The sequence below is a fragment of the Diorhabda carinulata genome, chromosome 5 (genome assembly GCF_026250575.1).
Source record: "Diorhabda carinulata isolate Delta chromosome 5, icDioCari1.1, whole genome shotgun sequence".
NCBI classification, from domain to species: Eukaryota; Metazoa; Arthropoda; class Insecta; order Coleoptera; family Chrysomelidae; genus Diorhabda; species Diorhabda carinulata.
This window is the reverse complement of record NC_079464.1, coordinates 21,261,325-21,287,802: the sequence shown is the minus strand read 5'-3', so window position 1 is coordinate 21,287,802 and position 26,478 is coordinate 21,261,325. Positions and strand designations below refer to the sequence as shown.

The window sequence follows — 26,478 nt, the reverse complement described above, 5'->3', positions numbered from 1 at the left end:
TATCTTCTTTGTCAAATACCGCCGTTTTGCACGCATAATACTCGCTCAAACGTTGCAATAAATTCACATAATACACACCGTTGATAGTTTCTCCTTTTTCAAGATAGTCAATGGAAATTATCCCACGCGCATCCCAAAAAACCGACGCACAGTGTTTCCTTTTCCCGATTTCGTGGCCAAAAACACTTCTAGTGGTTCGATTTTGATGAAAATTTGTTTATTTATGTTTTTCGGGTCGCTGTTTCGAAAATGCAATTTGTTTTTCAAAATTCGAAATGACGGACCCAAAATTGCTGCCATTTTTATTATAAAATGAATTTTTTATTTTAAAATTGGGTTTTTTATGCTGGTTACTGTTTTTTGACTATAAAAATGAAATTGCATTTTCAAAATACAAAATGGCGGATAAGAAAAAAAACTTTTTTCCTAATAAAAGGTATATTGGCTAGTAAAAGTTCTTGCAAGTATAATATATTTAATTACATAATATAATGAATTCTGCTTATTACTAATTATATATATGTATATATATATATATATATATATATATATATATATATATATATATATATATATATTCTAACATTAATATTTAACAACTTGCGCTGCTAGAAGGCTTCTCCGAAAATTCCGAATCAGATTCATCCGATAAAATATCCGAAAACTCTCCCGATGCTAACAATTGCAACGCATTTTTACTTAACTGCTTCCCTTTTTGGCACGAATTTTCCGCTTTCCCGTAATTACAGGGACTGAAGATACTAGGAGCCAATGGAAAACATCATTGTTTTTACACGGGAAATTTTTAGAGAATAAATTTCTCGGTATTTTCTAAAATCTTTATTTCTGGCTTTTCGTGTGCATCTTCAGACAACTCTCCGATTGGCAGCTCGGCAGCCTCGATTATTCGCGACCCGTGAATGAGAACTTTATACACACTAGTCGGCATATTATACCAAAGATATAAATTAACATATAATCGAGCTGTTTCTAAACAATAATGACTGAATGCTTCAACGTCGACTGCAAAACCACATGCAAGTACTTGCAAAATATGATGGAATCGCTGAATCAATTTCAGATCAACACCAGTAATTATTAAAACTGTTTCAGACGATTCAAAGAAACGTCTAGCAGTGTTTCCGTCATTCGTGGTTCCTGTTCCTTGTTTCGGAATGTCAACTATTAGCGATAATTCACTTTTCAATCCATCTTGAATGTTTTTTTTTCCTTTGCTCAATTTTTACTTTGTCGTCACCACGAGACTGCCAAGTTTTAACGGTCATTCCGTACCCAATATGCAGAAGGCATTCCATGAAACGAATTCATGCGTGCAATGTTGACATTCCGTAACATAAGTAACTTTCATTGGCGGGTTTCGACAGAACAAAATCGATTTTATTAAAATCTTTCGCCGCTGCTTCGCATAAATAACAACGAATCGCGGATTTAGTATCGGTAACTGCGTTACAAACTTTGCCGTCTATCATTGTGAAAAACATTTTATATTGAATAGTAATTTTTTTTTTTCAATAAAAGTCAATAAAAGTTTCGTAAGGCTTTAGACATTCGATTTCTTGTACAATAGGTGCAACGTTTTCTATCATAAATTCGACTTTAATTGGACGGCAATGTCGCGGTGATGATGGTCGTGTATTTTTCCAAATAATACAATTATTCGCTGTTCCGCTATTGCTCGACACAAAGCGCAATGGAGCCAGTGAGGTCATAAACATACTAGTATCAGACACTTGACTATCTGTAAATGATTGTTTGTACGGGCTTTGGCCTGAGCTTCCATCGCAACCCCACTTAACATACAATTGCAAATTTTCAACAATTTGTTCGCTCACACTGCATATGACCTCATATTGTAAAACTAATAATCTTTCAACAATATGATCTAACAAATTTTGTAATGGAATGTAAGCATAAGTTTCCATAAGCAGCAGCCCCCTCTAGAGGACCCGAACAAAACCAAACCGGAATGTTGACCTTCGATTTTGGCATTTTTGGCCACGAAATCGGGAAAAGGAAACACTGTGCGACGCCATGACCTTGCCTGCATATGGAACGGTCTTTGCCTACTTTGGAGCCGGTTCTCAATTTTTTAGTCCATTGTTTCGATGCTTCCTTTTTTTCGGATGTGAAGTGACGGACCCACGTTTCATCCATTGCTAATCACTCGATGGAAACATCTTCACGACGCTGCTTTTGTTTCATTGTTTTCAAACGTGGCACCAAGCTTTCTCATGTCTAAATTTTCAGTCGATACGCGATGTACTGAACTTTATGATGCCTATTATGTCTTAGTACGTTTTTATAATAAATAGTATGAACTGCGATGAATCTGGAAGTCAGATATTGTTAAGACATTATTGGATCGAAAGGTTGAAGAAGCCCGTGGTAGCAAGGAAAATATGTGAAATTGAAAATACAGTTTATAAGCTAATGAGACATCGCTGGTTTTAACTGTGGAGATTTGAATCTTAAAATCGTTTGCGTTTAGGTCGTCCACCTACGTGGCGAAGTTACAAGGGAAGCACTGGAAAACTTAAGGCTTTTTTGTATAATTATTCAATAAACAAAATGACTATTGGAAACCGAAATTATTTGAGGGACATCTTCTACATTTCCTGATTAGAGGAGCTTTAATATAATTACCTAAAAAATATTGGGAAAGTTCATAACATTTACACATATTCACAGCACAAGATTTATGGAAACATTAATACAGCAGATTTTTCGTGGAAATATACCAAAAGCACGGTTTTTGAAACTGAAGTAACAGTTTTTATTTGGCTCTCTTTCTTGAAGTATTGAAATGCTGATTCATACCTCTTTTTCTATGTCCATTTGGCTCTAAATTTTTGATAACAAACTGTGAGCTTGATGTTATATTTATAGTGTCGATACGATGTTGACTCACGAAAAAAATCCATTGATTTATATTATGTTCCTAAATGAAACTTCATCGTCATTTGGTGTGCTCTCAGTTTTCATTTTTGATATACACCCTAGTTCTATGGTTATTTGTCATAATCTGTCAGTGCCAGTGCATTAGTTTATAGTTTTGAAAAGTTATTTAGTGAGAATAATTAAATTTATCTTGGACTCAAGATTGCTCGCTTCTAATCGTAATAGTTGAGATATTTTAACGACATACTTTATAATATTAAAACATGGTAAGCATTGATATTTGCCTGTTTTATTCAAAATACGCCAAATATTGAGGTTATGTTTAATGACAAAGCTAAATTTTTACATGTAATTTAAATTTATCTGAAAAATTTATCAAATATCAAGCCTTATTAAATTGCCTATTTTTTAGTCTATTCTTGCTTACAATGGAGGTGCTATGGTGGCAATGAAGGGCGAAAACTGCGTTGCCATAGCGGCAGATAGGAGATTTGGTATCCAAGCCCAAACAGTAGCTACAAATTTTCAAAAAATATTTGAAATGGGTCCCCATTTATATGTCGGTCTCCCAGGATTAGCCACTGATACACAAACAGTAATGGAAAAACTTCGTTTCCGTAAAAACCTCTATGAACTAAAAGAGAATAGAAGGATAGCACCTAAAACATTTGCTTCAATGATTTCAAATATGTTATATGAAAAGAGATTTGGTCCATTTTTCGTAGAGCCTGTTGTAGCTGGACTTAGTCCTGATACTTATGAACCATTTATCTGTAATATGGACCTTATCGGATGTATTAACCAACCCTCAGATTTTGTTGTTGGAGGTACAGCTTCTGCACAATTATATGGTATGTGTGAAGCTCTTTGGGAACCAAATTTGGGTCCAGAGGACCTTTTCGAAACTATATCTCAAGCTCTCATTAATGCCTTCGATCGGGATGCCATATCTGGTTGGGGAGCTACAGTTTACATTATGTAAGTTGTTCTATTGTTTTACATTGTCTAATGTAAGATTCTCTTTGATAATTTACAAATTGAATTCAATCTTCGATTTATTTGCACTTTACAATTTTTTTTACTTCATTATTTATTATTCTCATATCAGAAATAAAGAAAAAATGTACATAGTTATAAATTATATATAAAGTGACCAGAACTTGGTTATAAGTAGTGTATTCTCCAAAGCTTGATGTAGGTCCTCCATTGTATAGTTCGCTGGAAATGATACTTCACAATGTAATCTTCTGTACAGCCACATTTGATGTTTTATTTTTTACAATGATTCCATCTTGCCATATAAGTCCTGGATCTACCATATTGTAATCTCAACTTGTTTATAGATGTCCATGACAACCATTTGCCATAATCTCCTGGTGGTAGAGTTTCAGATGGTATTTTGCTACCCAAGAATTTGGCTTGGCATTTTCTTTGCAGTTGTAAGTTTTTTTGAGAGGTTTTTAGGAACTTCTTCCTTCATACTGTATAGTTTGTGCCCATATAATGGAGGAATTCGTTCTTACTCCCCTTTCTTCCTCTCCTTGTTCCCTGTCATTTCTCTTTAAGTAGAATGTGAAAAAGCCATTCATTTGGAGTGAATTTATCATATTATTAAGAGCATAAGCTGAGTTATACAGGCATATTCTAAGTTGGATCTGATGGTAATGGATTGGAACACTTACATACAGCCAGTTTTCTTAGGAGATTGTTTCTAAATTTCTAAAAGTAAATCTCAAGTTTCTAGCTTTACGACTAGAATCTGACCTACTATGAAGAAAAATCAAAATATGCCTCAATTTCCACATAAAAAGATTTTGTTTAATATTATTTTAGATTATTTAGCTTATTTTTGGAATTCCTTTTTAAAAAATTACTAGCTATCATTGTAAAAAGACCTAATTATTTTCAAGTTAATTTATTTGTCATCAATTTATAATAAACTATCGCTTTAATTCAATAATTTAGTGTTGAAATTGTTTTAAGTTTGTTTTGTTTTAATACTCATTAATTTTGATGCTAATAAAATTTTTTAAAAGTGGAGTCCTCAAAAAAAAAAAAAGAAATCCAGTGCAACAATTGAGTCCAGTAGTAGAATTAGAATTAAGTTTGTTGAAGCTTGAAGCTTTGAACTTTTTCTCCAAATTTTTTCCTATACATATGTATGTATATTAAAGATAGAACATACTGAGCATGTCAATTTTAAAAGTAACTAGTCCAAATAAAATTATTTAATGTACCATTGTAATACTAGATAGAAAGTGTAGGCACTATACATTCTCCTAAATTTGTGTCTACAAGTATATGCTTTGATAGGAGTAAGTAATTTATTGATCTTTCCAAAATTACTTGAGAGATTTTATATTGTAATTTATTTATTTATTTATATATATATAATTTATTTATTTATTTATATTGTAATTTCTATGTTCCCCAAAATATTTTTCTATAATCTACAGAAAACTACAAGTGGTATATTTCTGAAAATTTGTATTGGGGAATTTTTAAAAGAGCTCGTTTTAGTTAGAACATTTTCTGTTGTCAGTTGTTCAGTTAAACAAGCTTACAACATTTTTTGAAATTAAAATTTGTTATATATTGCAATATAACTTCATTTGAAACATCTTGGAAATTATTTAAAACAAATTGCTCAGAAATTGATGTCAAAATAGATTTTCTTAAAAATTGTATAACTGATTTTTTTACATGTGATAACTCCATTTTCCCCTATACCAGATACTACATTAGAAAATAGAATGAGCTTATGTTTACAACCCTATATCTAAAATTAATATTTCAAGTAGAGATGTGGAAAAACTTGAATATTTGTGTTATTATTATCAGTAGGTTTTCTTTTTGGAATAATCGTAAAAAAACAAAAACTGAAGTGTTAACAAACAATATTTGCCAATAATTTTTACAAAATTCATTGTTATAACATCATCAAGTCTTTTTTTTCTTTTACAGAGAGAAGGACAAGGTAACAGTGAAGAATTTGAAGACTCGTATGGATTAGTTAATTTTTTTTCAATTTTTCATTTATATTTAATAAAATAATTTGATCTAATGTTCATATTTGATATAAAATCTAGTCACGACCTTGACCGCCCTCTACCCTGGACAATAAATATTCTTGTTAGCTATACATTAAGTTGGAATTTCTGGACCAGTTAGTGATATTCACACTCAACACACTGTTGACGCTATCACTACACCAACACTGACAATTACACTGTCTGACGCTCGTTTCGTTCACCAAGTTATCATCTTCAAAGACTGAAGGTGAACTAAGTAAATAGTGTAATTGTGAGTGTTGGTGTAGTGTAATCAGTGTGTTCAGCAATATGTTGATAAACTACAGTAAGACCAGTAAGTAAACAGTCAGTTGGTGGTTAGTACATATAAATTTGAAGTGAAGTTGTCATGATACAATTAAATAGCTAAAGAATATTAACAGATGCAAGAAGTAAGTATAGGTACAATATTTGTGGCATCTAATATGACATTTTCATGACTATTTCATTATTTTCTCCATAGAATCCTACACTTTATACAAATTCAGTAGTACATTAATACTAGCAATATACAAAAAAAAATTATCTGAACAATTTTATGCCATTTCGAGGGTCAAAGTATTGGGATTTTAGCTTTCATTTTATTTTTCTCATTTTTTGCACTCTTTCAGATTGCTACTTCATTCATCTGCTGTATTTTTTTCTCTTGTCTTCCTGTGCTACTTGTAGCCAAGTTTTCCTTTCTTATGTCATCTTCTTTTTCCCTGCTATTTTCAAGTTTCACTTCCATATATTAACGTGGGTACACTAATCCAGTTGTGTACTTTTGGTTTTATGTGTTCTTTTTCCGAAAATTGTCTTATTAAGAGCATAGTATATTTGATTTACTTTTCTTATTCTGTTCGCTATCTTATTTTTCTTCTTTTATAAAAATGATTTCCAGATATTCAAAAGTGGTCACTCTTATCTATTTTTTGTCCTTCTGTAGGCAATAATTATCTCCAGTTTATAGTTCCTCTCTTTTATTTTTTTTTATCATCCTATCTGTGACAAGTATAAATAGAAGAGGACTGAAGACTATCTTCTTATTTTATTCTTATCTCCATATATTTCCTTTTATGTTTTCAGATATTCCTTCTGTTATTTTTCTAGGGATTCCAATTTCCCTCATATTATCCCATACAATTCTTTAAATCAATGAATATATGTAATTCTTTTTCCTGTTTAATTTTCTTTAATATTCATATGTTATTTATAGTTGGCTTCTCTTTTCTATATGCATTTTCCTCATTTTCTCATAAATATCTTTCTTTATCTCCATTATTCTCGTATATGTTTTTAAGCCAACTGACGATAAGCATATTGCTCAGTAGTTTTCACACATTAGGTCATCTCCTTTTTTATGTACCAATTGATTTTCCTCCCAGTCTCCAATATGCCTTGCATTTTTACTTTTATATCCTTTCTTTTTTTCTGATCATTCTTATTTCCTTTCCTTTGTTCATCTCATTGCTCTGATTTTTTCAAAAAGTTTCTGTTATTGTCTATTTTGTATGTCTCCTTATTTTCTTCACTTTTATTTTCAATGTAATTCCTCCATGTTGCCTCTTTCTGCTTAACCATTTCCCTGGTTTTATGGCGTTGTCTTTTTTATCGTCCTTCCTCTTCTCCATAAGTTATTGCTTTGAATAAATTTCATGTTTTTTCTAGCATTATCTTTTGTTCTAGTTCATCGAATTTTCTATTCATTATTTTCCTTATATTTTTTTGTCTCAACTTATGTATAGTAGACATTAAACATTAAAATGGTTTTTCACCTCATCTAGTTAACAGAGGAAGAATTTCCTGTCGCAATTAGATGGTCCAATTTTTTCGTGTCACGCACACTTCAAATCTAATTATTGAGAGCCTTCTAGTTGAAAGTGAGGGTAAGTGTTAGATAGACAAAACATATTAATTTGTTAAATTCAAACATGAAACAAGTTATATAATCTTCATTTTTCTTTAAACAAGGCACTTTGTAAAATATTAACAACAGCGATAAATATTCTTATATAAATATAATAAAATATTCAGTAGATAGATCTACTAAAGCGATTACACACAAGTACAATACTAAATGCTGGTTACAATTACTAGAGGGTAGTTTTACAAACCCGAAAACTTTTTTATACATTGTTATCAAATGTACTCATCAATTAATGAATAATATAAATATCTCAATCAAGTTAATCGTCATCTTCTCCCGGTTTTTTGATAACTCCCCATTTTTCTGCTTCTTGTAAGGCCAATCCAGCAATTTCTACAATTTTTTCCCGGCCATCGTAAGGAGTTAACTTCGATAAAGCCATTAGGATTTCAAGAACATCAGTCTGTATTAATTTCTCCGCTACCTCTTTGGAAGACGAAAGAATATTATACGTCACACAAACTCCTCTGTATTGCATATCCAATGAAGGATTAGCTAAAAGACAATGAAGACAATCGAGCCAATTTTTAGAATCGAAAACCTTCTCGCAACATTTTTTGCTTGCGCCAGTTATTATTGCGAGCATTCCAGCAGCTGCCATTGCAGTGTCTTTGTCTTCATCAAGGCATAAAGCTACGGCAAACTTGACCTGAAAACAAAATGAAATTCAATAAGAAAACATGGAAATTAAGTATGAGAATAATTTTAGGAACTGTTGATAATATTCATATTTTACATAGTATCATTACAATTATGTACTATGTCTGGTCCTTCGAGCCTTCCATAGTTCGCTGGTTCATATCCGGCTCGAAGGACTAGTATAATAGTTGGTATACTGATAATAAACAATGTGTTCAATCATTTTTAGCCTATTAAAATAGTGAAGTTTGATCTCTTTATGTATTCTCCTAATACGAAATTCAATAATAAAGACAAACTGAATTTGATTAAGTAATAGAAGCTGAATTTAAAGAAATAAATTAAGATCAAATTTTGGGTTTATTTTATTAAAATTAGGTTTTTTCGTTAAAAAAACGTTGGTTTTAGATATAATGTTGGGTTTTCTTTGTTATGCTAATAACAGAAGACTGAATATTTGCACATAAAATCGAAGAAGGATAGGCTAAGTTGGTTTGAATTCAGAATAGAGGAAGAAACATTTAGAAACAAGAAGCAACAGGGCCGCAAAGGATTGAAATTATTGTGAAATGAGTCAAATTATTTTAGTATATTTCAACTAAATTAATTCAGGATTGAAGAAAAATCAGTTATAACAAATTTCAAAGAAAATAAGTATAGAAATATATATAAAAAATCATTCTAATATATGAAGTATGAATTAAAAATATGAACCACAATATAAAAATAAAAAATTAAAGAGTCAAAGATAAAGAATTGAAATGATTGTAAATGTAATGGAAAGTTTTTGTACATCAATTCTAGATCAAAGAAAAATTAATTTCTGACCAAATACTCCAGTAAATAAGTACAGAAATAAAGAACATACCCAACCTCATATTTAATATATGAATTAGTGACAAAGTACCATTATATAAAAACATAAAAAAGATTTATATGACAAATGAATAGATAAAATGTAAAATGAGATATGATAAGAAAAGAAAAACGGTATGGGAGACAATTTAACTTGAAATCGGAGAAGATTAAACTAAGGTGGTATGAAAATCTAAGAAAACAACTGATATACGTGGGGTTAACAATCGATTTTTTCGTATATACCCGTGTTAGCTTTTCTTGATCTTTTTCGGTGATGAGAGTTTTTTTTTTGTTTTATAGTGTAACGAAGACATAATAATAGACATAAATGTGAAATATTTGTGGAAAGATGATCAAACAGCAAGCAAAACCTTCAAAAAGTAAAAGGCATTGAGTAAAATTGATCTAAAGAGTCATAATAAATTTTAGCCAAATTCAATTGACAACTTTGGTAAATTAACAAAACTATCCTATTATTGAAATTTGATAGCTAATTAAGAACCTTACCCTGTCATTTTCCCCTTCAAACATCTTAATAACCTCTTCCGATTGCGTCATATTACACATACACTGCACAGCGGCTCGTGAAATTTGTTGATGATCCTCAAACATATATTGTTCGATTTTTCCAAATCCTCCTTCCTTAATTATTCTTATCCTAGCCGTTTCGCTAACCTGAGCCATATTGCAAAGAGCCATAAGAGCCTCAAAGTTTTCCAAACCAGTACAGTCCGGATGTAACAAATTGAGTAATGGTCGAATTACTTCCAAGCTCTTTTGTCCTGGAAATGCTATTTCGGGATTCATAGTAATACCTATCCTGTAAATAAAATAAATTATAGAAAATGTTGGTTAAGTAAGAGTTTTTTAATATACAGGGTCTTATTCATCTATTCGTATTTAAACTTATTGAGATAAACAATTTTTTTCTGTACTTACCTCGCTAAAGCTTGAGCTGCTTGTCTTTTTCCCTTTTCAGTACCGTTTAAAGCTAGGGATAGTAATGCTTTACTGCCACCCTGAGCGACAACTACCCCTCTCAACTCTTGTTCACTGCACATAGCGTTAAATACTCTGGCTATTAATTCTTTTGAGTGATCGCTTTCTGTTTTTGCTAACGATACTAAAGCTGTGGTGACATTGGCATGTCCAAGTATTAATATTCGCTTCGTCACGAAATCCGGATCGTCCAATTCGTGTTCTTCTGGAATATGTTGTTTGGCAAATTTAGCCAATTCCAGCATCTCTGGAATAACTTCTTGCTTATCGTAAGCGTTACATAGATTAACTAAAGTTGTTATAACTCCGAATAGAACTGATTGATCGCCTGTTTTAGCAAGTTCTACGAGCGCCTGTAGAGCGGGTTTATCTTCTATTAGTTTTTCTTTTACTTCGGCATCTAATGTTAGATAGGACAAACCTTCCGCTGCCCATTTTCTAATATCGTTATCCTTGCCTGGATGCAAAAGAAATCGTCTGCAAGCTTCCGCTAATTTTAACGACGAACCTATAAAAATTAAAAATTGTAACTTAAGATTTTGTCTAATAAATTTTATTACCTTCGGCGAACGGTTTCAAAGATGCATCTGTACCACCAGAACTGCCCAATTTACACAATCCAACTAAAGCTCTTATCCTTATATGGTCATTTTTCGATTTATACAGCTGTTTTAAAATGTTAATTCCTTGACTTATAATAGCTTTAGCTTTATCGGCCTTACTAGCTGCTGCTATAATACACTCGCATGCAACTTTTTGTTGCAACTCGTCTTCTGTATTTGCCATAACCAGAATCATTTCCATGATACCTTCTTTGCCTACAAAATATATTGTAAGATGAGAAAATATGTATCCAAAAAGTTGGACTCGCAATTTTGGATTTTTCTAAGGAAAAATTTAAATATTCAAAAATTTATCCCACAAATCTATAGTGTATACAGTATTGTTTACTATGGGACATGTAACTTGTGTTTCACTTTGATGAAATGATTTTAACAATAGATTGTGTCTGATGGTGGTAGATTAGAAAGTGAGAATGAGCAAAACCACCCTACGACACACTGTCAGGTGATTCAAGTCAACAGTGTAATCATAAAGTAATATAACTTGCTGTTATTTCGATCTGTAAGGTTTACAAAAAAAGTTCAACAATGGCTTTAAAAAATAATTTGGATTATCTGTATAAGTCGATAATAAGTGTACAAGTGTACTTCAAAATATCTTATTATTTGAAACAGGACCTCAAGTGTATATTTTCAGCGTTTCATAATCTATTACATTACAAATATAACCGTCTAAACCCCACAGTTTAATGGTTCCAACAAAGTAGTAGGTTTTTATGCCATTAATTGTGTCTCAATATCATAAATTAGATATTTTAATTAGGTAATTTTGATATTTTACCAACTAAAAATGAAGTAGTCCACTTATTTAATAAGGTGTATGAACTCAAATCAGAACCAAATGACTATAACTGCAGCTTAAAGGGTTGTTAAACTTTTTGAACAGTAAGGGTCAACTAAAAATAGCAAGACACCCTAACTAAGGATAAAAAATCCTTGGGTATGCATTTGGAATTTTTCTAGATCGTCTTGTAAGACAATCAATCATTTCAAATCGTTCACGACCAATTAATATCATTCTAAATCATTTTAGGACAAACGAGGTCCTTCTAGATCCCTTTAGAAGTCTTAAGATCCTTTTAGATTGTTGCAAGAAAAATTTTTATCGTTCTAGATTAACTCACACCTTTCTAGATCGTATTTGACAACATTCTAGGTCGTTTTGACAACATTCTAGACTGTTATAATCGTTTTAGACCACTTTTGGGATTATTCTAAATCGTTAGAACGTTTTAGAAAAATAGGGGTTCTAGATCATTTTGGGAACACTTTCTAGTGTTTCAGAATATCTATGTTGGGTAAAGAATATTTCACACCATTATAGAAGACTATTAAGCATTCTATATCGTTTTCGATCACGTTTTATATCATTCTAGAATGTTAAAACGATGTAGAAAAATAGGGAGTCTTCTAGATCGTTTTGAGAAAACTTTTTAATGTTCTAGAATATTTCACATCATTCGGGATCGTATTTTATAATATTCTAGATCATTCTAGCAACAATGTATATCGTTCCAGAAGACTTTAAAGTCATCCAGATCGTTTCACATCCCCTGGGACCCTTTTAGATCGTTTTTAGAATATTTGAGATCCTTCTAGAATGATTTAGAAAACTTCTAGATTGTTTTAGAAAGCTCGGGTCCCTTCTAGAACGTTTTAGAAACAATTTTTTTCGTTTTAGAATATTTCACATCATTCTAACATACGTTATGTGGAAAATCATTTTGGAAAACTGCACTACAATATTATGTTAGTGTGAGATATGTCTAAATGAAAAATGAATGTTAATGATCTGAAACTTATCATGACCCTAGAATGAAGTTTTTTGTAAAACCAAGCAGATAGAGATTCTCATTTTATAAGTAAGGCATTCTTTTCCAAAGAAACATATGGCGTAGGGTTTTTGAAAGCTAATGTTTGGACAAGTATTATCGGCATCGATCATTTATTGTAAAAGACAATATGAATAGACAAAAGTATTTAAATTTGTGAATAAACCTGATCCTTCAATAAGAAATGTAGAGGGTAGTAAGTTTAATAACATTTCGTTCCAGTGTTGTTGTTTGAAATAAGTTGAATAAATGTTCGAGAGACAGATTGATTGGGAGGAGAGGTAGCCAACTGAATCTACCGAAATTTTCTTTATGGATATCTAAAAAATCGCGTTCCAGGCAAAAATAACAATCTAAAACCTGAGGTGGAATTTCTGGAACCGTTCGTGATATTCATACTGAACACACTGTTGACACTACCACTACATCAACACTCACAATTACACTGTTTACTTAGTTCACCTTCAGTCTCTGAAGATGATAACTTGGTGAACGAAACGAGCGTCAAACAGTGTTTTCATTATAAACTAAAACCTGACAATCGAGATGATCTAAGGAATGGGATTCATTATGAACACACTGGAAAGTCTCTAGGATTTAGTTTTGCATCTAAATAAATTCCTGGGTATTTTCACATTCTTCTTTTTAAGCTGAAATTTTTATTTTCATTTTTTTTTATTTCTAGTGCAGAAAGTTATTTTTGTAAATTTTCCAAACTTGTACTCCAGATCTGTTAGCAATAAAATTTTTATTGTAGAGTCAGATAAATAAGATTTCAGCAGATTGTAGAAGAGTATTAGTAAGTGGACTGTAATTATTGAAACGAAACGACTGATTCACTATATTATTACCAGAATTAGAATTGTACAAAGTATAAAATTGTCACATGTTTACTCTACAAACTGAAAAACGAATCTGGCTTCTCAACCGTTTTCAACGCAAATTATAAACTCTGGTTGTCTCTAAGCTAGGGGCTGTATTCTGCTTCGCCACGCTCGCAGCGATGCCAGATCTGGCTGAATAAAGATTTTATTAAAAGTTATGGAATTTTAGGGAAATACTCAGAACAGAGAGAATGAATTTTTTGAATTTGGATAGCCAACTATAAAACTAGACTTTATCTATTGATTTAGTACCTACTTCAAATTGTTCTTGTATGATTGTACAGCACTGATAAATTGTGGGAAAGTTCTTCCAATATCTAAACTGATGTTGCAGAAATATATTTAGGCTGTTGTTTATTATTTCTAGTATAAAAACCTGGGAGGGTTTTATGTTGGTGGATACCAAACACTTTGATTTTCAAATAAGTATATTTACTGCTTTTTTAGATGATACTGGCCAGTATTGAAATCTCACATATCTTACTGCGAGGATATCTTTCAAAGTTAATAGTTGTGGAGAGTTTAATTAATTAATAGGGGTTTTCACGTATTGGTATTAAACCAAGAGACGAGCCATAACTTAAGATATGTAGATCGAAAGGATTAACGAGAAGCGATAGATCTAAGGAATATTAAAGGGTAACTAACCTATAAAAGCGTTTCCAACATCCAAAGGTCCTCTTAATAGCGCAGTTAAAGCGACAGTAACCCGAACCTTAGACTCTATATCTGGTGTCAACAGCTTATCTTTGATAAAATTCTCAATTTTTTCCCTAAATTTTTCTTTCAAAGCATCATAGTACATGTTTTCGTAAATTCTTCCCAAGCATACGGCTGCGACGGTTCTTGTAGACGATGTTATGTTCATGGAGCTCTCATATTTGTATTCTTCAAGCTCGCTGGCGCATTCCATTAATCTTTCCACTCCTCCTATGTTCACCAATTGTTCGGCCCAAGAAAGTTGATCGTAATTAATATTCCTCATGATAAGTTCAATCAATGCGTCTCTAGCTAAACCAGAAATTAATCTGTTATTTAGAGCGTATACAAGGCAAGTTAAAAGAGTATCTATTTGTTTTTTATTTCTATCGATTAGTTCTTTTTTTGGTTTGGTATCCCGTTTGTTTTCCATTCCGGAAAATGCATTAATGATAGTTTGCATACAATGTTCAACTACATTAACTCGATTTGCATCTTCTGAATCGAGGATTTCCAGGAACCAAGGCAAACCAACGATTTCTAGAACCTTTTTGGTACGCGTTTCGTTGTGTTTACAAAGTTCGCCGATGATTCGAATGCCGGCAGTTGTAATTACTCTGTTTTTGTCTACCTAAAAATATATATTTTCATTTAACAACATAGAACAATGATCAAATACTGAATACCATTTTGTTTTTGTTATAGAAAAAAAAATATTTTAAATAAAATATTTTTATTATCAGTCATACAGTTGCGCTTAAATTATTGATAGCCTTTTTGTACATACACATATCTCCAAAATCCTTGTCCCCCTTTGTAAACTTTCAAGTTTGCCTATGAACTTTCGAAAAAAAAAATCAGAATTAACTTGACAGTAAGTTCGTTTAAATTTTGTTAAAAATACCGGGAGATATGATTTCTGAGTCTGATCGATCAAGAATCAAGAAGGTTTATCTAATCACCGCATTGCCCTTCGTTTGAATATATCACAGACTTTGGTGAAGCGGATAGTGGCCCTTTTCCAGGAAACGCGAAGAAGTTACATCAGAGAGGGAAAACCGTTATATAGCTAATTTCATCCGAAGAAACCGATTTATAACGGTAACGGTCGTTCGAAGTCACTTTTTACTGTACCGAAGGGCAGTTTTGAGAAGTGCCATCAAAAGGAGATCACATTCATCGAATCTAAAGGCAAGAAAACCTTTAAGGACGCACAGGAATTTAGTTTTACAACAATGGCGTAACGTTCTTTTTTCCGACGAGTCCCAGGGAGACAGAAACGACTTAATTTTTCCAGACAAGATTTCTGGCATGACAGTACATATTTAATGACTTGTTCATCTAATCTTTACATGATGATTTCTTTTGCAATTGTGTCTTTACTCTTCAATACCTTTTTTCCACTCCGGGAAATTGGTTTTTGTTTTATGTCTTTCACAATTTCAAAATATCTTTTAGACTTTTATACCTGAACTTGAAATTTCCACACTGTCCAGTTAACAAATCACATTTTTTTCCAAAAATCGATTTAATTAATCAACGTAATATCCTTCATGAGCAATAAATCATTCCAACACTCCTCTAACTTCTCGATGCCGTGCTTGTAGAAGAATTTGTCTTTTATCTCAAAATATGCTTCAGTTTCAGCAATTGCTTGAGATCAGCGAATAGCCAGTAGTCACTGGGTGCCAGAGCTGGACCTATAGTCCCTATAGGCCAATGGATGAGGAAGCAGTTCGAAGTGTAATTCGTTTAATTTAAACATCGACTTGGGAATCGGTGGTTTTTGCTTTGGAAAAGAGGCCGTTTTCCTTGATTTTTCTCATTCAAACGATCCAAAATCTCTATGTAGTATACGTTATTGATTGTCTCTCCCTTTTGAAGATAGTCGATGAACAATATTCCATGCGCATCCCAAAATACTGAAGCCATAACCTTTCCAGCTGACTGTTGAACCTTCGGATTCTTCGGACGTGGTTCATCGACTGCAGTCCACTCAGAAGATGATCGTTTTGATTTCGGAGTGAAGGGAGGATGGATCCAGGTTTCCTATATTGTCACATATCGACGCAAAAAATCTAATTTATTACATGTAAACATGACCAAACAATGCTCTCAATCATCAACAAGTTGTTGTTCTTGATTGACTGTAAGTAACCGAGGCACCCACTTTTAAAAAAGCTTTCTCACGGTCAAATGTTCATGCATAATTGTAAACACACTGCCTTCTGATATCTTTACGGTGTCGACTATTTCACGTAATTTCAATTTACAATTAGATATAACCAATTTGTACACGTTTTTGATGTTTTATGAAGTAACCACCTCAATTGGACGACTAGAACGTTCACCATCATCGATATCTGTACGACCACGTTTAAATTCAGCAAACCAATAACAAATGGTTCTATCCGATGGAGCAGAGTCGGGATAACACTTTTGAAGCCATTTATTAATTTAAATAGTAGCGTAAAAAATCTGTCGTTACGACAACTTTTTATAATAAACAAAAAAATCTGATATTGTCTTTTAATAATTATTTATCATACATTTTGAAATTGTGTCTTTTATCATTAATAATAAACTGATGTGAAATTATACATACAAATATTTAATGGTGATCTTTCTTGTGAAATCTTAATCCACAATAACCACAACTATGATTTCCAGGCTTATCCAAATTGATATATACTTTCGGGTGACCCGTAGCTCCACTGCCACCGTCACACCAAACGACCCGGTCTCTACAGGGTTTTGGAGGAACTGCTGCGATAAGATTAATTGCAAAATTCATGTTGACATTTTTAGGTCTATCTATAAATCTAGACAACCTATAATCATCTGAACTCCATTTCTGTCCGGTATGAGTTTCTACCTCTTTAGGTAGCCAATCTGATATATATCTAGCAATGGGACATGATAGGTTCTCTTTTATATAGAACATTTTCGATATTTGGGCAAATACTTTAATATTTGACATTGTTTTGACTGAAAAGTAGTGGAATTTGATAAAAACCGTTTACTGTTCAACAATGACACTGACAGAAAATCTTCAACGACTTTCTATACAGTCTACTATAGATAGTTTTTTAATGCTAATTTCAACAGCTGAAAACCTCCAAATAATTATGGTAACCAGTTTACTATGAAAGGGTTTTTAATGCAATGTTTAGCAGTTAAAAATCATTCTATAAGAAGTGAACCTCGGTAACTGAAAAATCTCCAGAGAAGAAATGAGTTATCTTTATGGATTTCTTTTTGTTTAAAACAAATTTTTTATGATAGAACAGAACGAATAGAATAGAACAGATTCCTGTATAGTTAGGTAAGGTTTTAAAAAATATAAATTCAGTTAAAGTAGCTCGTTTTTATTCAAATCTGTTCTTCTCGTTCCTTCTTCAGAAATTTCAATCTGTGTTCCCTCATTTGTTCCTTCCTCATTTTTTCTGCAGTTCTACAGCTATCAGGTTGGAGTTTGAACCACACCCAAAGGACTCAACTAGTGCACTACAAGCAATCAAATTCAACTCAACCCCAACAACTGGGAATTCAGTTGAGGGCAAAATATAGAAAGCTGTAAGTGGTTTTTGTAAGGCAAAGCTCATCAACTAAAAACGCGAGCCCTAGCAGGTGAAAAGCTTCCAGAAGAATTATGGTGATTTGTCAAGTGAACTTTGACTAAAATATCTTAAATAATTATGAAAACCAGTTTACAGTAAATGGTTTTGTAAACTAAACCTTATTAACTGAAAAACCTCACTAAAATTATTGAAATCAATCTGCACTGGATAGTGCAGACTCAACGTCTGGAAAACATCAAAAAATTATGAGAATTAGTCTGCTATAAATGGTTTAGTAAAATAAATTATGAGTGGTTTGTAAAGTGGACCTCGATAGCTGAAGAATCTTAACCCATTAATGCCCAAAACTTTTTTTTGAAAATGTTGTTTAATTGATACTGTTTCAAAATTATATTGAATAAATAAATCATAATCAATAGTTTCGCGCAAGCAACTAAAGTTGCTTCTAATCACTTAAGAAGTAATTTTTACCAAGCAATTCAAGATATAAAGGATTGCATTAGGATAATGCAATTGAAAAGATCTATGTTAAAACATAATATGCAATAGCCATCCTTTGACCACTTTTTTTGGAATTTATTCCAATTCTATATGTGGGTATGAATTTGTGGATCAAATCGATTCCTCCCATATGAACTAGAGTCATTTAAATCGAGATTCCTTTTGGAATACTGATTCGCGGTTTTTGGGGCCCTAGAAACTCAAGTTATCAAAACTGTAACGACATTATTGTCAGTTCATGAGACCCTATTTCTCATTGGAAATTATTTCTCCAGAAAATGTTTATATCCTGTACAGGTAGTTTTTTATAATTTACTTTATGTATACACAATGTCCCTAGTCCCACAGGACATTTTCATTAAGGCTATTTATTTTATAATCTCAAAATATCTTTTCACAAATTTTCGTTATAAAATTGAATTCGTACTGTAGATTATAAAGATACACCAAAATATGAAAAAGTTTTTCAGTTTTTCTTGAAAAAAGCAGTAACTTGAGTTGCATCAAAATTTAAACATAATTTTTTCCAAATTCCATTTTTTTACCATAGAAAAAGGAAGGAGTGATGAATATGAAAATAATAACTCAGTTAGAAAGAAAATAACTTTCATTTTTCCACAATGAAGTCATGCAGGTAACGGACAAAAACAGTCCATTGCATTTGGTTTTGTAAGGCACAACTCATCAACTAAGAACCTCTAAAAAATTGAATTATACTTTACCTTGATAAGATTTTTAACTTGTTGCACTATTGTGGATTTCATCATCAGTTCAGCCCCTGAAGATTGTCTTGCCAATACAAGTAAATTATTCATGGCAGTTTCCCTTTTCTCAATAGTTTCACTCAAATCAAAAGCAATTTTTAACATGCTCTCCAGTTTGCTACTTAGTAGTTCATTTTGTCGTGCCCTTTCTTGTACAATTTTGAATAGTCTTTGCAATATCGGTTGAATAGTTTTATTTGTAGGATCATCTTTAAATATTTGCGTTGCGTCTCTATATGCTTCTTCATATCTGTTAAGATATAATTAATCAATCATATACTGATAAACATATCTTCTGTATGCCTAATTAAAACAACATATCTCCTTATGTACTAACAGAAGTTATATCTAGTTTTGGTTAAATAAATCAATTAAATTTTGATGGTGAAAAGTACAAAATAATAGAACAAACCTAAAATGTTTCTACCCTATATTCGTAATACTGAAATACTATTAGTTATAATAAATAATGTGAATGAAATTTATTACCTTTGTAAGGCTTCCAAAGCTTGACATCTTCTAAAAAGAGCTTTTGGATCCGTTGTTACAATTTTTAAACTTTTATCACAGTCATTTAAAGCAGCTTCATACTTTTCTATCTTCAAATATGCAGCAGCTCGGTTCTTAAGATATATTGATAAATTTCTGGTTTCTTCATTAGTTATATTTATCGCTTTTGTATACAAAATAATTGCTGTTTCCCAATCACCATTCTTAAATGCAACATTTCCTTCTTCTTTGAAAGTTTCAGCTTGATTTTCATTTTCCATGATTCAATATTTATGAATCTTTTAGGTTATTGGCGTTTTTACAAGCGGCTTCGCCACATGCTTCAATATTACGTATTTGTTGAGTAAAGAGTTCTCTAGTAAGTTCTAGTACGTATCATCCTAAAAATAAGAGATTAAAATTAGTTTTTCTATTTATAAACTCATCTACGATAACTCACGTATACTCATGGTTTACTTTCCGAATGTCGGCACTATATAATTGAAAATATTACACCAATGAATATCCAGATATTGTACAAAATAATCATAAGAAAAGTATTTGCTTTTTTCAAAATTGGGCCAATTTTAATCTAATAATAAATGTACATCCCGATAAATGATGTAATTTTTAACATATGTTAAGCTATTAGAAGTAATTAAAAATAATGAAAATTATTATAGTAGCAATAATTTTAATCTTATGGAAACAAGTATGGGATACGCTTGTTTCATATCCAAAAGGTGGAAATAGTCGTACATCATTGGGAATAAAAATGTATAAGTTTGTAGACATAAATATGGTTCATTTTAAAATTAGCGCCGTTACAATAATTCGTAGTTTTGCTCTTGGTAGCTGCACTGGCAGAACTGTTTAGGAAGTGAACTCTAAAGCGTTCTTTGTATCAGAACCAGCGCTAGTGTCACTGTTCTTAGTAGCAGTGCAAGAGAACTAGCTCATTGTACTGCTTGCACTGGGTCTAGAGCCAGTTCAGCAAGGGCAGTTCAAGACAGTGCAATAAGTGTAATCTGGAAACGGTGGCACTATATCTTCGTCATTGGACGAATGTAAAATATCAAAACGTTTTCCATTATTGTTAATACAACAAAGCCTGAATGACATCAATAACCTTAAATACAATAATAAATGAATGCTTCATTGCTCTCTGCACTCTATCATTCTTTGTATTCGTTCTAACTAATTCTATTAACTCAAGAGCACTAGTAGAGGTCGGTATGATCCCAGTGCAGTTACCAAGAACAAACATTAGGTTACTTAAATTGTCATTAGTCATAGTTATTTGTTATAAAACAAGGTTTTTAAATATTTTTATATATAAATAATTTTCCCATATTTTTCATCGAAATCCAAATAGTTCAATTTTCAATCAAAATGGTAATATAAAATGATAGTTTTTTGGATTTTTTACCTAATAAAATCCTTAGTTTCAGTTTGGTTTTATGTTCCCTGAGATTCCCAGGCCTTTTAATATGACCTACCAGTGCTATTCTGTTGCCATGTTTCCTGGAAATGAACGGCAAGATGTAGAAAGAGGAGGAAAAAGTATAATTTTTAATCCCCAATTTCTTAATTTGATTGATGAGACAAACTATATATTTTATCATTTTGGAATATGTGTAGTTATTAACTTGTTTCTTTTCTAGTAATTATGCCTCCCTCAGCTTTGGAGCAACTGACTAGGTTAAATATTAACTACCCAATGTTATTTAAACTAGTAAATAAAAAAACTAATCGCACTACTCATTGTGGTGTTTTAGAGTTTGTTGCTGATGAAGGAAAAGTGTATTTGCCTTTATGGGTATGTACGAATTAATTACTATTTTATAATTAGGTAATTATATAATTTTCAGATGATGCATAATTTGGTACTTACAGAAGGTGATTTAGTTCAAATGGAAAGTGTGTCACTTCCAGTCGGTACATTTTCTAAATTTCAGCCTCTAAATCCAGATTTCCTTGATATTACCAATCCTAAAGCTGTTTTGGAAAATTGTCTCAGATCATTTGCTTGTCTTACTACAGGGGATGTTATAGCTGTCAAATATAATCAAAAAGCATATGAGCTGTGTGTATTGGAAACAAAACCTGGAGACGCTATTAGTATCATTGAATGTGATATGAATGTAAGTTTTTTAAAAGTATTTTCATAGTACTGTTTCCAAGATGGTTGGGTTTTTTCATATCTTTAGAATTCACTTTACATTTCCAAGTGAATTATCCAAATTTAAATTCACAACTTGAGGATTTGTTGAATATATTTCATTTACTGTAACCAATTCCATACAAAATAATCTATAGTTCAATTTCAAATTTGTTTGAAATTTTTGTAACTTAATTTTTTAAAATTACTATTTTTTTCATATTTTTTGATAGTTTCATATTTCAATATTATATTTTTTCTTAAACTGTTTAATGAAGCAAAAAATATTTTTATTTACTGCTGCTACTAAGAATGGGAAGGTCATGTTGGTTCTAATTGCAAGGGTAGTTCTTTTACAGTCCTTTTGGTAGTCCTCATCCTAGCCCAGGGAGTCTCAAAACTGGCTTTTAAATAAGTATCTTGCACTAGGCCACATCTAGGATTTTCCTCTTTGTGTTAAATTTTTGTTTAAAAAATGAAAAAATTATATTGGAAAGTTTATTAGTGGGCTTTTAATTGTGTATTTGAAATTATCTTTGATTGGGATGGGATCTATTTTTTTAACAAATGTAAAAATTATATTGGGCAGCTTGCATTTTTAGTGGGTTTTTAATTGTGTATTTAAAATTATCTTTGATTGGGATGGGATCTTTGTTTGTTCAATTAATCTAATAATTATATTACCTTACATTCCAAAAGATTGAAATCCAAGTAATGGTATGGCCTACCTTTGCTTTAAAAGATTGAAATTCAAGTAATGGTATAGGCAGCTTTATTACTAAATCTGCCTTACCTCTAAAAGACTGAAATCCAAGAAATAGTTTGCTAAATTTGCCTGACTTTCAAAAGATTGAAATCTAAGTATTGGTATGGCCAACTTTACTAAATCTGCCTTTCGTACAAAAGATTGAAATCCAAGTAATGGTATGGCCAACACTATGAAATCTGCCTTTGCTTTAAAAGACTGAATTCCAAGTAACAGTATAGGCAGCTTTATTACTAAATCTGCCTTACCTCTAAAAGATTGAAATCAAAGAAATGGTTTGGACAGCTGTACTATATCTGCTATAGTATTTACATGAGCTATCTCTCAGACTGAAATCAGAAATGATATTTGAAACCAACTCACACAATGTCAAGCTGTAATTGATGAGAGAAAAGGAGACATGTGCTATTAAATATGCCCTTTCATTATTTTTTATTCTACATTTATGAAGTTATAACCCTACAAACGTATAGTAATTTTTCTCCTTAATTTCATTCACTGCATTCATTAAATTCAGAAATGTAAATTATAAGTTAATTTTACTGGGAAGTGTACTTGAAAATTTTAATACAAAATTTCATAATTGTTTTATTTATAATTGTATAATTTTTCTATAGGTAGAATTCGCAGCTCCAGTAGGTTATAAAGAGCCAGAAAAAGAGAAAAAAGAACATGAAGAGATGTCTGTGGATCCAGCCGATTTGATGCCAGAACCGTCTGGATTCGTAGCTTTTCGAGGAGCTGGAAATCGTTTAGATGGGAAGAAACGGAAAGATACAGCTGGAAGTGAAAATATATCAAAACCTACATATGTTAAAGGGATTCCAGATTATGATTATAAAATTGGCACTCTGAAATTCATAAGGAGAACGGTAATGGTTTAATTTGCTAAAGACATAACTCGATAAAAGTGTCATGTCATATTTTTATATTTTATAAACACATTTTAAACTTGAAAATTTTAAATTATATTCTATATAGTTTAAAATTTTTAGAAATCAATTTCTTCGATGAATACCATTAGTTGCAAAATTGTAAGATATTTTCGATAATTTAGATTTTGTGTATACCACACCATCTTTCAAGCAAATTTCCATTAAGTTCATCTTGATAAAGAGTCATGTTGCTTTTGAATAGTTCCATTTTACAAAAAAAGATGTGAAATCAAAATCTAGTTAATTAACATCGTAAACATAAAGTTAGATGAAAAACTAATAGTTTTTTTTTTAATTTTTCCAACATTTGCATTCAGATTCTATGCATAAAAGTTTCGTTGACCATGAACTCCAGCTACTTTCACTTTACGTTCCATCTATACATTTCGGTAACTTGATTCTAAAAAACTCAAAAATGTTCTCTTCCGATCCGTTTGAAACTATGTTGTCAATTTGTTTTCTTGTTGTTTGATTATGTGTATAAAGTTTCCATGGTTTTCATATTAAAGCCCAAATTGTGGTTTCTCAGTACTTTTTTTTTCCACCCTGTGACCGAATTCCGGAAATTAATACTCTATTTATTTTTTACTCTAAAAAGTATTAAGTATTAGTAAGAAAATACAAATATAAATTTTTTTAAAACATCCCATAGCTTTTGACATTGAGCGAGTTTTGTTTTTTTCTAAACCAATAAAAAAATTCTACAAGTGTATTTACTTCACAATTTTTAACTACAAATTTCCATTCAAGGGACTAGTACCGATTATAAGGGTAAAAAATGAGGCATAATTAAGTATTTTCAAGTTTATGGCGCTGATTGCTTAACAGAGCGCACGTGTCTGAATTGGTATAAAAAAGTTCCGCTCTGGATATTTTTTCCTCAAAGATGAGCAATGTTCTGGTCGGCCTACTGAAGTTGATAAAGACCAAATCAAAGTCACATAACTGGAGAGGATAGTCATATAACTCTAGAGGTTGGGCTAGTTAAGAAGTTTGATATTTGTGTAAGGAAGAAATTCATTTAACACCAAGAATCGGCATTTGCGATATGCATCTTAAACGAAATGAAACCGACCTTTTCCTTACAAGAATCATCACTGGTGATGAAAAATGGGTCCTCTACAGTAACATAGTTTGAAAAAGATCATGGAGCAAACACGATATACAAGCACAAACCAAATAGAAAGCTGAAAAACAACAAAAAAAGCTCATGCTGTTGATTGGTGGGATTACAAAGGTTTTGTGTTTTTGGGCTGCTTCCGAGAAACTAAATGTTTACTGTCAACAATTAAAGAAAATGGATAAGGCAATCAAAGAAAAGCGGCCAGATTGTCAAATCGGAAAGGTTTAGTGTTCCACCATGATAATGCAACGCCTCACAAATCTTTGGGCAACTCGTGGGAAACTATTGGAGCTTAGTTGGAAAGTTATGCCACATTCCGCCGCCAATATGGCACCATCCAATTACCATTTGTTTCGAAGTTTGTAGAATTATTTAAATGGTCAAACTTTCACAAATGATGATGATCTGCAATCACACCTGATTCAGTTGTTTGCTGATAAAGACCAAAGAGCGGAATCATGAAGCTTAAAGAAAGATGGCAAAAGATCATTGAGCAAGAAGGGAAATATATAATTAATTAAAAACTATTCTTTGTTAATAAAAGTGTTTTATTTCATTACTAAATTGGAATTTCTGTAATCGTTGGCGATATTCTTACTGGATAGACCATCTGTACACCAACATTCACAAATTACACTGTCTGTATTGACAATTTTGTAGCACTCTTCTTCTTTATTTCACTCTGAAATTATTAGATTAGAGGAATATACACTTTTTAGCTTGTAATCAACTCAGGAGACTTAGGTTTATTGACAGACGGTTTCATGAGATTTATACTGGACACACTGTTAACACCAACACTCACAATCACACTGTCTGACGCGCATTTCGATAACCAAGTTATCGTCTTCAGAAACTGAACTAATATTAAATTGTGACTTTTTTTGCAAAATAACTGAGTTTTTACTTTTTTAGGTAAAACCGAAGTCTAATGATGCACCAGAAGATACAGAGTTTAAAGCGTTTAGTGGTACAGGATTTAGCTTAAGAGGTAGAACGTAAGGTTAAAATATGATTTCTGTGATACTTATATATATTTCTTTCTTTTTCTTAGATTAGTTAATATTTTCTGTTTTACCAAATAAATTATTATATAGGAGTTGTGTTTATTATTTCTTTACAATGACTTTTTTAAATATTATCTTCTCTCGTAACTTTCAAACTATAGTTATATCTGATTTCCACTGTTGTATACATTGTAGGCAACAAAAATAGAGAACATCTCTTCGGGGTGTCGGGGTCTATGTGATATGCAAAAATATTGACAGCAAACGTTTTTTTTTTCAATTATGAGCTACTGACAAAGCTCTTGGTATCAAAATGCTATTGAGAGATTCCTCATAACTTTAGTATAGTACTCGAAATCCATATGTAATTCAAATCGTTATCCATCGTTATAAATTGAATGTACCAACCCCAATATTTTTTCGAATTTTTAGTGATTCATTTGTTAAGGGGTAACTGCGGCCTATAGAACTCTAGGCTGAGGAAGTCGCAAGCGATAACGGGATTCCCTCTCATAGACCTCATGATAGCCGAGATATGTTTCCTATACAAAATAGGAAGTAGACTATCAATAGGAAGATGGCGCGCGAAAAGACGAAAACCCTGATAAAAGATATAAGAAGCCGGGTAACCTGCAAGCACATATCCACTTCCTATTTCCTTACGCAGGTTCTTACAGAACAAGGATGGTTCGGGAACTTCACATATAAAATTCGGAAG

General features: G+C 31.9%; 3 protein-coding genes across 4 annotated transcripts; 2 read left to right on the top strand and 1 right to left on the bottom strand.

The window, feature by feature from the left end:
- The first annotated feature begins 3,027 nt into the window (after window positions 1-3,027).
- Window positions 3,028-5,983, top strand: LOC130894353 (proteasome subunit beta type-3). The gene is made up of 3 exons (XM_057801122.1): window positions 3,028-3,185; window positions 3,332-3,897; window positions 5,884-5,983. Exons 1-3 carry the CDS (start codon window positions 3,183-3,185, stop codon window positions 5,930-5,932), a joined length of 618 nt encoding a protein of 205 aa, XP_057657105.1. The 5' UTR covers window positions 3,028-3,182; the 3' UTR covers window positions 5,933-5,983.
- Window positions 5,984-7,909: 1,926 nt separating this feature from the next.
- LOC130894352 (protein unc-45 homolog B) lies at window positions 7,910-20,639 on the bottom strand. Its single transcript, XM_057801121.1, has 8 exons — window positions 20,229-20,639; window positions 19,769-20,169; window positions 19,238-19,529; window positions 14,383-15,064; window positions 10,956-11,213; window positions 10,336-10,903; window positions 9,904-10,216; window positions 7,910-8,548 (listed from the first exon to the last, which is right to left on the bottom strand). The coding sequence occupies exons 2-8, from the start codon at window positions 20,047-20,049 to the stop codon at window positions 8,159-8,161; spliced, it is 2,784 nt and encodes a 927-aa protein (XP_057657104.1). The 5' UTR covers window positions 20,050-20,169; window positions 20,229-20,639; the 3' UTR covers window positions 7,910-8,158.
- A 388-nt stretch (window positions 20,640-21,027) lies between these two features.
- LOC130894351 (ubiquitin fusion degradation protein 1 homolog) lies at window positions 21,028-25,852 on the top strand. 2 transcript variants are annotated; one of them, XM_057801120.1, is made up of 7 exons: window positions 21,043-21,163; window positions 21,214-21,331; window positions 21,433-21,587; window positions 21,640-21,912; window positions 23,313-23,567; window positions 25,669-25,744; window positions 25,808-25,852. In XM_057801120.1, the coding sequence occupies exons 1-7, from the start codon at window positions 21,161-21,163 to the stop codon at window positions 25,810-25,812; spliced, it is 885 nt and encodes a 294-aa protein (XP_057657103.1). In that variant the 5' UTR covers window positions 21,043-21,160; the 3' UTR covers window positions 25,813-25,852. The 2 variants fall into 2 exon arrangements, with proteins under 2 accessions (XP_057657102.1, XP_057657103.1); XM_057801119.1 differs by having other exon boundaries at window positions 21,028-21,163; window positions 25,669-25,852.
- The last annotated feature ends 626 nt before the right edge of the window (window positions 25,853-26,478 follow it).

Excerpts from the sequence above, each read along its gene's own strand:
- LOC130894353 (XM_057801122.1), top strand. Across the intron at positions 3,898-5,883 it reads GGAGCTACAGTTTACATTAT|AGAGAAGGACAAGGTAACAG; the intron begins GTAAGTTGTTCT and ends TTTCTTTTACAG.
- LOC130894352 (XM_057801121.1), bottom strand. The coding sequence starts at position 20,049 with ATGGAAAATGAAAATCAAGCTGAAACTTTCAAAGAAGAAGGAAATGTT. Across the intron at positions 11,214-14,382 it reads TGTTGGAAACGCTTTTATAG|GCAAAGAAGGTATCATGGAA; the intron begins GTTAGTTACCCT and ends TATATTTTGTAG. Across the intron at positions 10,904-10,955 it reads TTTGAAACCGTTCGCCGAAG|GTTCGTCGTTAAAATTAGCG; the intron begins GTAATAAAATTT and ends TAATTTTTATAG.
- LOC130894351 (XM_057801119.1), top strand. Across the intron at positions 21,332-21,432 it reads TGTAGAAAGAGGAGGAAAAA|TAATTATGCCTCCCTCAGCT; the intron begins GTATAATTTTTA and ends TTTCTTTTCTAG. Across the intron at positions 23,568-25,668 it reads TGAAATTCATAAGGAGAACG|GTAAAACCGAAGTCTAATGA; the intron begins GTAATGGTTTAA and ends TTACTTTTTTAG.